The sequence below is a fragment of the Geospiza fortis genome, unplaced genomic scaffold (assembly GCF_000277835.1).
Source record: "Geospiza fortis unplaced genomic scaffold, GeoFor_1.0 scaffold182, whole genome shotgun sequence".
NCBI lineage: Eukaryota > Metazoa > Chordata > Aves > Passeriformes > Thraupidae > Geospiza > Geospiza fortis.
Window position 1 is genome coordinate 3,026,082 of NW_005054367.1, and position 16,258 is coordinate 3,042,339.

Here is a 16,258-nt window from a genome sequence, read left to right on the forward strand (position 1 = left end):
AGTGAAGCCTAAGAAGAACTTAAGCAGAGAATACAGGCTCCTATTTCATACAAGTCACCCAGCACCAACACTGAACCTCTCACTGAAAAACCCAGACCCAGAGAGAGTTTGGTAGTTTAGCATCTCTAGACACACATAAAAGCCTAACACGTGCTTGCCCTTCTCTACTTCAGAACTGAAGATGAAAGCAAGAATGACGACCTGTGAAATCTGTTCAACATTAAAGACCTTGCAAGCAGCAGAAGTTTGTAACCAGACTGTATCCTTCCTTTGAGAAGGAAAAAGAGCCAACAGGCAAATTGCTTTACCTGTATTTTATGATAGTCTATCAAAGAGCTTGAAATGACCAGTTTTGTTTGATTCAGAGGAAAATATACGAAACACTTCAGCACTTCTAAAAAGCTCATCAACTGCCTTGAAAGTAGAAGGGAAGCATCAACTTTTCCTGTACTTGATGAGACTGAAAGGTCTAAGGTCTTAATCACTTTCTTCAAACAAAAATTTCAGAAAATTTCAGCTGACCTAATAAAGATGTTGTACAATATTAGAAAATCAACAACTACTCAAGGATAAGCAGTATTTAAACAAAGCAAGATGTCCAGAGGAAGGGAGGAAATAACAGAGGATGACAAAGTCACACAGAGGCTGATGTGTCTTGCATGACTCCAGGTAAGATGGACTCTGGAGAGGGAACAGCAAGGACAACCTGGGACAACCTCCAGGGAGGATTATTTGCTGCAGCATGCCAGGAGAGGGTTTACAGTCCAAAAGCCATCTATTGCTGTTTATATGAGTATTTCTATGGTTAATCAAGACAGTTCAATACAAGAAGTCAAAGGAATCTCAGTACTATAAAAAGCCACAAGGCTGAAGGAAGGATCGAGCAACTACTTGGGTACTTCACATAAATGTACAGTGCCCTTCAGCTTCATATTTATGTCTGCCTTTCTATCTGATGCAAGAGCAATGAACTCACTTCTGAAATGATCCTTTGTACTACTTCTTACACCTCAAAACAATGTAGTTTAACACTGTCTCATTTCTTACATGGTACCTTGCACATGAGTCTGCAAAGTGTCTGTGACATTTGGGTCCGAGGGGACATTTCTGAAAAAACATCAATATTCACTCCTACTATATTTCTAAAGGAGAAAGACTAAAATAGTCACACAAAATATAGCAGAGGTAGCTAAACCCAGAAAATATTTAAAGAGAAGAACACAAACAGATTTTATTACCTTTTTATTGACGTGACTGAATAAACAAGAATGTAGCCATTGATGTCTATGGAGTACGTCTGAGGAAATATGGAGTATTCATCCTGTGGAAGGAATGAATATTGCAGTTAAAATAAAGGGTGACACAGTTCAGACCTTGATGCCATTAGATCAGCATCAGTTAAGTTGGTCACATCTCTAGGACATTTTGTATAAGTAGTACATTCAGAATTTTTTCATCATAATGTCACAAGCAGCATCTTTACCAAACCTAGAGAAGGCTAAAAGTCTGTCTGTATACCCTACAATTTAATCTACAGCTTTTATGGTTTATTCCCTCTAAGACTATGGATGAGCTGAAGCTCTTCTCAATCCTCTTATCCTGCTTAATTATCTGTTTGTATTAGTACAAAACATCCACTCTGTCCCACCACTAATTAGCAATTATGCCTCTTATCTTGCTGGTGATACATTTCAAAATATTCATTTCAACAGCTGACAACGGGATCTAGCAGTTTGTAATTTCAAATGACACTGATCACATCTAAATTACCTAAGGAATCTGGCAGGAAGTGAATAATTGTGGCTAACTTATGCTTATCAAATGCAAAAAATACAGTTATTAGTTGCTTTATGACAACTGTAAGTTTACATTATAGGATAAGTGTTTGCATAAATAGAAAACCAGACAAAACCACCAGAAACTTACTCAGTGAATTTATTATCCCTCTAGAAAAGGGACTGACCAAATAGGCAAACAAAACAGACTGATATATTGCAAATAATGCAACACAAATACTATGAATCCAATGTTAAAAACCTGCTCCAACAAATACCCCCAGGAAACATTTCCATTTTGGCAAGAGCCATACTTCCTAATGTATGAGTTCTCAAATTGTTAAACCTATGCTTTTAAAGATGTTAATTTTAGCTGAAGATCAAATAACCTCTCTGTTATTGCCATGGCTGAACAGATGGAGCAGTGCAATCACATAGCTTAAATCTAAGACACCCAAAAGGAATCAAACTTCCCTCACTGGCAGAAGAGGAAAAACTCTTTATAAATCAACTTCACAGATCCAGCCAAAAAAAGTCTGAAAGAATAACACTTGGCAAAAGCTGCCTTTATTTGCCTTTATTGCTACACACCGAGGGCAGCCCTCCCCTATCTTCTCTGAAATGCCAAAGTGCCACTCCAGTTGGACATGAAATCCCAAAGTCAATACCCAGAAGGGATCTGAGCTAAGTCTGTAAAAAAGGTGAAAGTGCAACTCTGCAGTGGCTTGACTTTACCTGGAAATTCCCAGGACTGCCCCAGCTGCAATTGGGTGTTAGGTAAGATTTCCTTTTACCCCCCTCTTCTGTGAGCCTGTATCAAGACCCCTGTTGGACTGACCTGCACAAAGCTCAGTAAATAACAGGAAAAGTAAAGAGGCACAGGACAGAGGATGAATACCAACAAAAAGAAGTGCCATAATCTCAACTGTTCCTAATTCATGACTTTATTTTTAGCTCGTTAGGAGATGGAAGGAAAGCTGCTAGGCTCACTGAAACTCATGGGTCAAATTAAGAAATCTGTCAAGTGATAAAACAACGTTGCTACAACTTTTCAGGCCATAGCCAGGTTTTCAAAAGTATTTAACAAATCTGCAATACAATTCTTGCTGTGCTGTATACACATGAGGACTCCCTATGGGTCATTAAGCAAGACAGACTTGAGAAAGAAATCTGTCCAAGCCACATCTTCCATAACCCAACATCATCTCCCCCCTCTAACCCTGTGTGCCAGAAATCAAAGTTCAAATCATTCCATGAAGAATTAAATCTGAAAATAACCACAGGCTGGGAAAGAAGCTATTTAGGTTCCACATACTGTATAACATTGAATCAATCCTCAGCAATAGAGGTATGTTAGTGGTGAGTCACACTGCCTTCCCAGAAGGCAATTTCCTCCTCCAAGAGGAATTTTTCTCTTATCACTACTCTACACAACAGAGCTGTAATGGAAGTGCACTTACAATGGCACTGAGTGACACCTATGGAGCTGGTTCTGCTGCTCACACTGCTCAGCCTGCCCCTCTCTCACCCTCTCCTCTGCAGAGCATTCCCCACCCAGCAATCCTGTGGCCAGTGTTGTGCTCAGACACCTCTGAGTGATTACACATGCTGCTGATGAGCACCAAGGGCTGACACCTTATAAATACAGCATGGCTATTCCCCAGTGACAGAACTCTCTTCTAAGAAAGCAATCAAACATACCTAGAAAGTTACAACCCCTCTGAACATCCCAGCTATGAGCAGGTATCCTGCAGCTTTAAAGTACTGGCAGCCTGTTTTACAACACTAACATTGTTTAACACTACTCATAGCTTGGAAAAACCCAAAGGCATAATATGAGATCATGAAAAAAAAAAAAGAAGAAAGAAATTTAGGATAACAATACAGGGGTCTAATTAGTGGTCCCTGATGAGTTTTTTCCCTCATAGAGAGTCTCTCAACAGACACAGCACTCTGGTGCATGGGTTCAGCCAAGCAGCAGCGTGTAATGAACCCCTGGCCCTGTAAATAATGAACAGCTGCCCTTGCCAGAGCTCCCAGCAGGCTGCAGGACACGTGTTTCCTGGCCCTCCCTGTCATTGCAGAGCTCGGACACACACGTGAACCACCACGTCAGAATGCAGCCAAACTGCAGCAGTTTATTGCTACCTCAGTAAGTACCACCTGCATGAATCTGTCTGCTCCCCATGACTGCTCCGTGGATACAAGTCATGGTGGTGTAGCTGGAGCAGACAAATACTAAAAAGCCATGAAAAATATCCCCATGGTTTACTGAAGTACTTTTCATCTACTTTTTCATCTAAAGCAAGACTGCTCATTTACTTATCACACAATATCACACAAGCTACTGATGAAGTTTTGGGACATCAGAGTTAAGGTAGTTTCCTCTCTCCTTTTTTAGGTACTCATTCAATAGACAGGGAAAAAAAACCCCAATAGAGTAACAAAACACAAACCAAAACCTTTAAATAAACACTACAGAAAAAGTTCCTTAGTGACTAAACAACAAGTCAGGATCATTTTTAAGTTAACTTTCACCTCTGAATGCACAGTCACTACCAACTTAGCTCAACAGGAATATCAATACCTGTTGTAATAATTTAGGAGAAAGATTCAAAGAAAGATAACTTACCTGGCCAGCAGTGTCAACCAGCTGAAGATGATATTCTTGGCCATTTACTGTGATCAGTTTTGTAAAAGCTAGAACAAGAAACAGATAAACAGGTCAGAGTCACACACAAGGGAGAAATCAGAAGTCACTCATCTGTGCTATCATCAGCCAAGGCATGAAGAAAAGAACTCCAGTTACAGGTTTTTAAGTAGAAGTAACAGGCTAATCAGATGCTGTACTTATAACCAGTCTATTGCAGGTAGCAAAACTCAGAAACTGAATTTAAGATTTCAGATGAGTCTCACTCTGGATGCAGCAGCTTATTCTTTGCTCTCTTAAGTAAAAGAGGGAATAAGAGGAATAAAAAGGGGGATTTACACACATTTCTGCAAGATCCAGACAATCATAATTTGTGGTAACACAAGACACTTAAATTCAACTGGCATCAAAGCTGAGTTTGAACATATTATAGGGCCTTCTCCTTGGTTTCCAAACAGTTTAGCAAGATCAATTTCCTAAATGTAAATACCATGAGTAAGTGATCTGGACTGAAAAAAGGAAAAATCTTTGGGGGTTAAAACACACAGAACTTATGATTATATTAAACCCAAATGATGACAATTAGCTAAGTTCACCACGTTACTTTCACATTTGCTGCAGCTACAGCCTATGCAGTCCCCAGCAAAGTACACTCAGTCCCTAGAAGTGATGAGAATTGCTGCTCTTCCTCGGAGTCATGAAATGCCAACACACTGTGAGCCAAGGAATCTTACCCAGTGTTTGTGTTATGCAACTGCAAAAGCAAATAGTGTCACAGCTCCTGCAGGAATAATGTCCCAACCAGAGCACACAAACCTGGGCTCTGGATGTCTCATGTGGCCTTTGAGACACACTCCAGACACCACTGCTGGACAGTACTGACACACTGAGTTAAGTCTGTGTTATCCTCTAGTTTGGGGTGGTTTTCCCAGCTAGTAGCAGTCCTCAGAAACCTCATCTGCCACTGCAGTGATGAGCAGGGAAACTGAGTCAGATGAACAGGTCACTTAGGTGAGCTGAGTTGGCCAAGAGCTTCCCAAAGCTGCACAGCTGAACGTTCCTGACCCTGCTGTGCAGTCCCTACCCACGCCTGGAGTAGATGGAGTTGGCCAACTTTCCTCCTCCCAGCCCAAGCTTGCCCCTCTGTCAAGTCCCCACAATGTGAGCATTATCTTGAATAAGTGGGCTGAAATAGCTGAAACTGGAGGTTTCAACCCACCTCATAAATCCAATCCTCAAAAAAAAGGAGCAATTCAAACAGCAAAGCCAACCTAAAACAATGTCTAAATCAACAGTGTAAAGCGTACCTACAGTTTCCATTACAAAATCAGCAAATGACATTTGAAACGGAGCCTCAAAGAGAGCTCCTGCCTTACCATGATTATCCCCTAAGAAAGCTGCTTTAGCACATGTGCTGCCCCAAAATCAGTCTGGATGCTGCTGTTATTGCTGCAAACAACCAGAAGTTTTGGTTATGACACACAGATCCACAATTGGCTCTTTGCCTAGGATGAATGCTGTGATGGGGGCAAACTGGGCAGTGATGCTATAGACAATATCCCTGCTCGGAGTCAGAGGGAAAAAAAGGCTCCTCTGGAGACACACTGCATTTACAGATGTGCAAGTAACAGCCTCTCCAGTCTCCTGACACTGCACATACACATCAAAGCATCTGCAGTCAAAGTAACTTCAAGGGCATCATGAAGTTAATATTTAAAAAGGGACAGACGGCAGTTTTTTCAGACTATTCTAGAAGCCTAGAAGAGACACAGCAATGATGTCACCATCATCATTACAGAAAGCACAGTGTGACAGAGACAGGAGAAGGGAAACAGTAAAGGAGTCAGCACAGCCTGGTGAGGAGAGCTGTCAGTGCAGTGCAGAGCCTTGCAGCACCAAGCACAGCCCACTGTGTGAAGACAAATTTGCTTCGATGAAGTCACAACTAATGACTTCCATTTCTTTGCTGAAGCTTTTAAAAACTATTCCTAGTTAAGAATTTCATTTTATGAAAAACCTGGTCCCCTTGATCCAGCCAAAGTGTTCACTTCCAATTCCATCACTTATCATCCTGGGACTGGTGCTGTGCTTGTGCACAAGACAAACAACAATACGATCCCTGCACAATTTGGCTCTTCCTGGTAGGCCAAGGACAGACCTGACCTGACATTAAATCATAATGTGAGCATCTCCAAAACACTGTTCATCAACTGGAACATGGATTTTGGAACAGGACATTCTTTCACCTTGCAACACATAACCCCAGTGATCATTGCTACCTGAAGATGAAGTACATTGCAATTAGACCAGCATAAATGAAATTATTTGCATGTGCAACTCCCATGAAACTGCTGGAAACAAGCCATTATGCTAGGAAAAAACCCCCAAACAGGCAAAGAAATGCAGGCCTTTAGATTAACAGTGATACTGAAGAAAGGTACAAGGGTGCTGTAATATCATTGCCACAATATGGCTGGTAGCTAAATACAATCACCTCACAAGCTTTCCTTGGTTACCACCTCCTGCATCTCTTTCTACTTGCCTGCATTCCAAAGTCAATGCCTGCCACTAATCAACTAGGACATCTTTCACAACACTGAGATGTATGATGCAAGAGAGTTATTTTTAGCTTTCCTCAGAAGCCTCACTTGCACCCCTTAGAAGGCTGCTCACCAGCAGCTCCAGAGAAGCACAGTTATCCCCTCCCGTGCAGTTGCCAAGGCATGTGCAGAAGTTTAGCCTTGAAGATTCTCTGTCAGACTCATCTAAACCTACACTAGTGGGGGTCCTCCACCCCTCTGCTCCTTTCTAATATGCTTTTACTCACATTTGTATTAAAAAACATGGGATGGAGGCAGGAAGCATGGGGGAAAGATGTTCCTTTCCTTAGGGAGCTAGTGAGGCAATTTAGAGGAGAAAGGAAGACACAGAGCTGTGAAACAGTGCTAGAAGGCCCTCTAAAGCTGCAACAAAAACCAAAAAGCAGCCAGGCAGGCTTTGGAGGACAATTTGAGACCTGGGCACTCAAGTCACCTTACTTGCACCACAAGACATCCCTGCAAAGATGATGTGGGTGGAGTTAAGTGCACATCTTCATTACCTGATCCTTCTGACCCATTTGAGTTTCAAATTCAGGTTCTAGTTTTCATTCCTATAAAATTGTTGCATTTTAATTTGCACTGGCCTCAGTTCTTAGTTCAGAGATGATCTGTCTGCAGAGCATCCCCATCCAGCCCAGTGTCCACACAGACTGCCTGCACACACTCCTGCTCTCCAAGGATCTTTCTTCTCTTTCCAACATTCCTGCAAGCAGCAGTTCCACTGGTTTCTCAACCTGGCTGTCTCAGGAATAGCCAACCATTGAGATGTCATTCCTGTTGGGACATTCACACAGGGAAAGTCTCTTGCCAAAGCAATTACCTCTCACCTCCACTGCTGCCACAAAAGGATACAAGTTACTCTTCCTGACACACAAGTTTGGTAGAAGGAACAGAAATAAAGGAACTTTTCTGGCGCTAATATAATATAAGCCAAGGAAAATGTAGCAGTGAAGCTGTCCTAACCTTCAAAACAATAAGGAAAATCTGATGCACCTTATTTTTCCTTTTATCACTCCCAAAGGCAGAGATTTTCACACTTAAAACCTGATATTTCTACAACATTAGGTCTTACTCCAATTGCTCAAGGCTTATAAATGACACAACTTGTTCCTGTAAGAGCTTGATTACAGCTTGCCTTACATACAGTTTAGCTTTGCAGGTCAACATTTTGTGCAAGTTGTATTATTTGAGGACAAGAATTATAAAGAGTGCATTACCAGCAGTACTGCAGCTTTCTACCCTTTCTTCACTGCTGATAGAAAACTCTAACAAATTATCACGAATAATTTTCTGGAGACAAAACAAATCACATAGGCCAGACTATCCTTTCCCATGTATGCTTTTCACATCCAAGTTTTGTTACCTGTGTAGACCCAACCACCAGATGAAACTGAAAGGTTTTACACCTTACTATAATGCCCTGGAAAAAGGTAACATTCTCCAACATTGTCCATAGTATAAGAACCTGGACTTTTTAACCCTTTTTGCCAACACCATCCACCAAATGTAAAATCACAAGCTAGGAAAAGTCTGAGAGTTGCTCATGTACTTTGCATCTTATGACCCTACACAGAATCAGAAACAGCTGGGAGTGTCCAAAGACTTCACTAAACAAAGATTTCTATTTAGGAAAAAAAAAAGTATTACATTCTAAGTCAAAAGAATTATTTTTTACTTAACCCATTAAAACTAGTTTCACATAGATCTTAAAAAAAACTTTCAATAAGTTTTGAATTTTAGTGTTAAATTACAATGTTCTCTCTTGTCTGTTCTTCACAGAAGCATTTTTGACATTATCAGGCCTTCTGGGACTTAAAGATGGGACAGATTTCCCACTGTTTTGAGCCCCAGGGCATAACTTTTATCTTTTTAACCTTTACTTCCAAGCAAAAATTTCTAAAGTCAGAAGGACCCTTCAATTCTCTACCTTTCAGAAAGCAAGTTCCCCCAGCCATGTCACAGATCACAAGACTTCCACAAAATGAATAACATTTATTTTCCAAACAAGAAAGACACCAAGTGAAAAGTTAAGGCTTTTCAAGATGCCCCCTCCCAACAAATCCTCACAACTCAGATCAAGCACACAGTGCAAACTAGGAGAGTCAATTAAGAGCAAAATTCATCTACAGGGTATTTTTGTATGGTTCAGAAACGCTGAAGTTGTGAGACACATAGCTACAGAGTTACAAACAGCAGCTACAGACAACAGGTAAAGGATGAAACAAGACAAATGTTGTACCAATGTGTCAAAATCCTAAAACAAGACACAGATTCAGTATTTTCTAGAGACTTTGACTCCGTGTCTCTCAGTCTTTATTCACTCACATGCAGCTGCATAAAACTAAAAAATTACTTAAATAATTTGCATTTATATGGCATAGACAGTGAAAAATAACCTGCTCCAACTGAATTAAGATTATAAACACGGAAACTTAAACCCCAGTATTTTGCTAACAGCTTTAATTCAAGACATACCTGACTTATAATTTAAACAAAGTAGAAAAGGATGATGGAAAGTTTGTTAGTATTAATATCTATATAAGAGCTAACATTCAGACCAAGGGCTAATTTATCCCCTCTTGTTAAAGTAAATTTAGAGTTTGTCCAAAAGTAGCATTTGAATTTTAGTTCTAAGCAATAAAATAATCCCAAGTAAAATATCCTGATAGCTACTGATGTAATTATATACCACATATATATATTAAAAAAACCCCTGTTCTGCTGATTGCTTCATTCAAACTTCCAGAGTATCACACAGGCTTAACATCCTACTGCAGAAGTTCAAAACACTAAAAATGTGTGCTACACAAGTCATTAAAACACAAGAACCCCAGGGCTACGATCATGAAACCACTTTCATTTGCCACATGACTAAAGAAAGCCAATGTGATCAAGTTACTCAGCCCAGCACTGCAGTTGCTCAAGTACTTTATGGCCACTGTGAGCTCAGAAAGAGGTGGCTGGATTGTAATGAATGCCAGGTAACCTCTGAAATTACTTTTTCCTCTTGGCAACATTTTAGCATTAGTGTCTTTACTCACCTGCTTTGCCAGCTACTCACAAAGGTACTAAAATTATTTTTAAAAGAACTCCTAAGAGGAAAAAAACCTCTTGAGAAGTCAAATAGCCAGTATTTGCAGCAAGCTGATTGTGTAGCAGCCTTGTTATCCAGCTGCTGGAAAGGAGGAATTGAAAAGATTATCATGCTATCATAGCCACATAGCCTACCTTCTAAGTGGTTTAATCCTGATGGGTATTGGTGGCTTTCTGTTCATCTGGATATACTGACCTTATGTGAGACTCGGGAATATTTGTATTTGGTGGCACATTTTCATAAAGTGTGATGTAAGGAATTTAAAGTGCCACAAGTACATTAGGGGAAGCAGATACTCAACAACACACACAAAATACAAGGAGGTGCATTTTGGCCAGATTCATGAGGTGTCACTTCATTTAATGTTAAAAAGTTCAACTGTTTGGAGAAATGTGCACACCGTGATTCCCATGCTGCAACAATGTAGTATTGGTTCAAAAGAATAATAAAACTTCTGTGCTAATTAATGGACTTTAATGTTAATATGTAAATACCCACATAAGTAATATGCATAACCCCAATGGTTTCTGATACAAGTTAGTTTGGTACAGAAGAGGAGCTTGGCAGTTATTTACTTACTGTTCTCTATGGTTGGATCATATGAATCAACAAACTGTCCTTCCACAAACTGGATCGTCAGTGAAGATTTTCCTGTAAAGCAAAGGAAAGAAAAATCTGGAATGAAACAAAATCATCTGGTTGTTATCACTTCACTGCTTTCTAGTAGATACACCAATTTTCTATCTATCCAGTGTGAGCTCTGTGTGGTTCATTTAAACTATCTATACATGACAACTGACCTATTTTTAATTTAAGTGCCTATTTCTAGTAACTGGGTCTCCTGAACATATAAAAAGCAGTGCAAAAGCTACTCAGCATGTGTTCTGCTTTTGTTTTAACAGGGCATAATTTAAATGATTCCTCCAGTTTAAAAGGAATCTAAAAGCAGCACTGCACGATCCTCATAGAATTAAATTTAACAAACTGATATACTTGGAACATTTTTCTGTCAAGAAGCAAGTAAAATTCAAAATAATTTTCAGTAACCACAGAGAAAACTTGGATCGAATTAGCCAAATTTGGTTTTACTAGGAGACTGGACAGATTTCCCATGACAAAAGGATGATCTCAAAATTCTTGAGACCAATATACTCTCCTATTAATCCTCCTACTGCCACACCACAACAGGCCAGTGGGTGCTGTATTTTAAGCAGTGACTGAAGTGGCATAATTGGATTTTTCTTTAAAGCCATTTAACTGCTACTTTAGAAGACAACATTCCCCATTTCACTTACAGAGTAATGCAAAGCACTGAACTTCGTAGCAGACTGAAAAAATGAGAACTCATTTATGCTTAAAATATTTTATAAGATGGTGAATCACATACATTGACCATAAAAAGCACCTTTAAAGCTCTGCAACTGAAGACTTCCCAAAGCATTACTGAAGCCTTAACACAATTTCCATTACAGCACATCATGTACATCTGGGAATCTCCTAGATCCTATTACATGATGTTTACTGGACAAATACCCTCTTACAGAGATTGCCAAGTGCGTTAGCTGCTTTTGGACACGAGCACATTCTTCATGCTCCTTTATACTCTTTTCATCATCAAGAAACACAAACAAAATACAACCTCAAGTTAAAATTTTGACTCAAAACCACCCGACTCAGTGGAAACCTCTCAATGACCTCTTAAGTAACCAACATTGTGGTGGAAATATACAGTATCATTGTTTAAAAGAATAAATTGCTTTGGGTAAAAAACTGCCCACTTCCAGAACTCAGAAAATGTTCTTTCCTAAGCATTCTTTCAGGAGATATTAAAAAAACTGTCTTCCATTTCATTCTCTGCCATGCTTACCCCTTTGCTGTCTGCTATCAATCATGTCAGTTTATTCAAGAAATAATGCTAAAACAATTTCCAGACAAACCCCACAAAGACCAACCATCACCAAGATTTTATCAAGTTGCTTTTTCTAATATCAAGTTCTAAGATACATTTCCTGGTCTTCTTATCATGAAGGTGTCACACTCACGATGCATGAGTTGACAGAGGACATTTCACTTTAAACTGTTCCTCCAAGGCTCACACACCCCATCCCCAAATCATTCTAATAAAGTCAGATTAAGGACTGAAACTGTGCCTCCCAGGAACTTTCTGACACTGTGTATTTTGGACACCATTTAGAAAGTGAGCAAACTTCCAAGCTATTTCTCCTTTAGCTATAAACTTATGAAGTTGCTACCCAGAGTTCATGCTCCCAGATTCTTTGCCAATACCAGCACATTAAGCACTCCATTAAAAAAAAAAAAAGGTTAACTACCCCTGTATTAGGCTGTTAGATCTTCAAGGTAAGAGAGTTAAATTCAGTAAAGATTATAACTGAACTTTTTTCCTCCTAAGAAGGATTCTGAACAAACTGAAAGACTTGACTGCTGCCGTCTGTCTGTGCTAAGCCTGGAAACTGAATAGCAGAAAGAAGTCAGAGCCAACAGAAGATGCTGCATTTCACACCCAGCTGTATTAATTACTGCTTTCCTCCTAACAGTGACAGAAGAGGAAACAGATAAAACCAGTGTTCCAACACTCTCCTCCTAAATTCCTCCAAGCTTTATAACAAGCTTTCCAGTAATGATGTGTTCATGATCACGAGGCACGGGAAACTCTCCAGTCGGGGATTCAGCACCTACCCCCTCGGGGAAGTGCAGGCAACTGTATTCCACTGAACCAAGGCTTCCATGGACACAGAAATATAAACCATGAGTCATTGACACCCTGCTGCCCATGTGTCTCAACCCATGAGCAAGCAGCAGGCAGAACCCTGTGACCAACAGCTCGCCTTGAACTTTGTCCCACAGGTTTTATTCCAGGTCTTTGACCTATGCTCATGGTCAGAGCGGAAAATCAAGTTGACAATTTAGCTCCTATCTGCTCTTGCCCCAGAGAGAGCAGGCAAGGCTTTCAGCAAGGATTGCAACACAAACACAACGTCCCTGCCAATTGCCAACTGCATCTGGGGGCACAGCAGGGAACACACTGCTGTCTGCATGTGCAGGCACCACGGGCACACTTCAGCCTCAGCAGCACCAGGGAGTCTGACACCAGCAGCAGAGGCTTGATTAGCCGATTACTCAAGGGTGCACACCTCAAAGAGGCTCAGCTCTAACATATTCTCCTTTGGAATGCAGCCACACATTTTCGCAGTTTGCTAAGCTTCTCCTTGTAGCATCCTCCATGCGGGTAAATTCAACATATCCACTGTATTTGAGTTTTACGAAAATAAACATCCACGGAGACCAAATGGAGAACTGATATGAGCTGAAGCAAGGCTGGAAGCTGGGTGCAGAGCCTTGCTACAGTAACTCAAAGCACCAGGTGCTCCATGGCAGTGTTGTAAGCAAAATCCTCATCCTTTACTGACTCTCCCTCTCCCTGAAGGAACGGCACAGAAGGGAAGGGCTGCAAGAAATGGGTTTCATGAGTGTTCAGAATACGAGTCCCAGGTAACTGAAAACTCAGCTCAAGCTGTCCAGAAGTACCCAAAGTGTATTTGCATACACAATTCATTATTTATGGTATTATGTGAGAGTGGTAAAGAAAAGAGTTTTCCACTGTCAAAACAGAAAAGGAGCAGATTTTCAGACAGAAATCCAGTTCAAACACTAAAGCTGTCATGTTTCTGTTCATACACTAGACCACTTGCACCATAAAGTGGAACATCCCATAAACACTCTGACTAGTGCCATCATAGCACATCAATTTCAAATGCCATTGCAATTGTCAAGGCAAAACAATTGCCAAATTGTGTTTTACTCCTCATTTTACTACTTGGACAAGAGCTGTGATATTTATAATCTAGCCTTAAAATTCAAGCTTTACAACACTAGGCAGTTTACCAAGAAGATGAGTAACAAAGCCTGGGTGGGCTCAGGACAGCTGGCCTCCCCAAAGAGGTCATGCCCCTCTTCTGTGCACCACCTGTGCCTGCTGTGTCCCCATCTCACACTCTGTCCTCCTTGCAACAGACACAAGGAAAGCCCAGATTAAACTCTCATCAGCGGCCAAACTTCTCCCCAACCCCAGGAGACAAAAATGATGCAAGCAGGCAGCGAGTAAGTCAAACAACAGCTCCACAAGCAGGGCATTGTGCAAGCAGGGCTGCACAGCTGCCCACGGGCACGGGCAGCACAGAGCAGCTTATCTCAACAGGAAGGGTTTCTCAATCCTTGCAACTGCCCACACAAGCCATCAGTAAACAGTTTGTCCTGCTCAAGAACAACAGCTACTGAAGAGCTGCAGTTCTGTTGGCAGTGTAGATGCAGTTTCTTTAACCCATCTTTTGCTATTCAAATGCATGGTTATGTAGTTTGCACAATCATTAAACATTTAACAGCTTCCGGCATTTCTACTCCTAGCACAAGCACATCACCTTACCTAAGCTAGTCTCTAGACCAGCTTAGTAACTAGACTTACCTAGTTAGTCTCCTTTGGTCTACCCAGTCTTGCCTACAGAACAAACTACTTCAGGCTTTGTCACACAAAGCACTCAACAAATTTCATAATGAAATGTTGTCAGTCACATCAAATTACGTAAATCTGGCTGCACACTCAATTTACTACACTGTACAGAGATGAAGTTTTCATACCAAAAGATACACTTGATTTAACTTGAATGTTGGGATCTTTATCTTCTTTAATTCACAATACCAAGATGCACAAAACGGAGACGCTGACATTTCCATAGTGCAGATTATCCATCCTCAGAGCACAGAGTGGGACTGAACGACTTCCTGGAGCCAATGGAGGTTGACTGGGTAGCAAAGAGGATTACAGCATCCCTCTCTGACAAAGTCTGCAATCTTGTGAGAGGATCTATCTCAGAACCCATCACAAGCTCATCATTCATCTCAGGCCACATCGTTAGCAACTTTCTATAGTTAATTAAGATACCCTCCCAGGTACTAATTATGGCTGTGTAGTTCCTGTTTTGCTGATAATTGCTTTGTATTTGGTGAATTAGTCTAATGACTATAAAAATGATACATCTGGGTCAATAAAGAATTCTGTTTCTAAATCTCAGGAGACAGAAATACAATGAGTAGCTTGTGTTTTACTCAGATGCAACTTAATTCTACTATTAGACTTTTAATCATGAGGAATTAAATAAACATCTACATTGAGCTGTTTTATACATTTTTGTAGTGATTTCCTCGTGATGTCAGCATTACAGTAATAGGATTAGAAAAATATTTTCTGATGCTTAGAGACGAAACTCTTCCTCAATTCCTGCAAAGAGCTCAACTCCTGCACTTGCTCATGATATTTGTGCTTGATTTGCGATACAGAATGGTGGCACTCCTCTCTCAACATGCTCTCTGAGCTTTCTGGAGGACAGACTAAAGGTTGTAGTTCTGAAAGAGTGAAAGTTGCAGGACCTTGATGACACATCTTTTGGTAATGTGATAAGGAGCTTCAAACACTGCAGAACTCTTTATGACAAACCAAAGAGCAGATCAGCTTTTCAGGACAACCAAAGCTCTTCTTTAACTTCTTTGGCACTCTGTCTCGTTGCTACAACTGTTCCCTACCTTCTCCTGCTCTATTTTTTTTTTAATTAGCATATAAGAAAATACATTTGAACTCCAAGGCAAGGTTTTGTAGCAAGAACTACTTCTGCTGTAAAGGAGGAGTTTCACATGATGGTCTGTAACACCCAAGAGCGTGAGCCTGCTGAGAGATGCTTGTTTCCTTTCCATCTGCATTGCACAATCTTCTTGAGGTTTATCAAAGGTATTCCTCTGCAAGCCAGAGGAAATCTGAGAGCAGTCATTTAGAAACAAAGCCACATGGCTTCCTTTATTTTCTTCAGATTTCAAAGCAATTGGTCACACTCACAGGAGTACTTGCAGGCCTTTGCTAGGTCAGCAGCAATGAGCCTTCTGAACACAAGCCAAGAGTCCTAATGCTATCTAGATCATATTTCCTGTAAAGAAAGCAAGAAGAGAACATGTGCTTTATTCCCTGATATTTAGCAGCAGGCTTGTTCCATCCTACAGCAGTGCTCATCCCTCAATGCTCACTTAAACTGTGTTGCAATGTATCACATGTCCAAGCAAGTATGTAGAGAAAAAT

General features: G+C 40.6%; 1 protein-coding gene across 1 annotated transcript in view; it reads right to left on the reverse strand.

Annotated features, from left to right (window-relative positions):
• The window catches only part of RHEB (Ras homolog, mTORC1 binding), a 40,051-nt gene that overhangs the window by 9,833 nt on the left and 13,960 nt on the right, over positions 1–16,258 (reverse strand). Inside the window, exons 3-5 of the mRNA XM_014308356.2 lie at positions 10,699–10,770; positions 4,408–4,475; positions 1,239–1,321 (exon numbers count right to left, since the gene is read on the reverse strand). Coding sequence (XP_014163831.1) covers positions 1,239–1,321; positions 4,408–4,475; positions 10,699–10,770 — 223 coding nt within the window. The remainder of the gene's footprint in view (positions 1–1,238; positions 1,322–4,407; positions 4,476–10,698; positions 10,771–16,258) is intronic.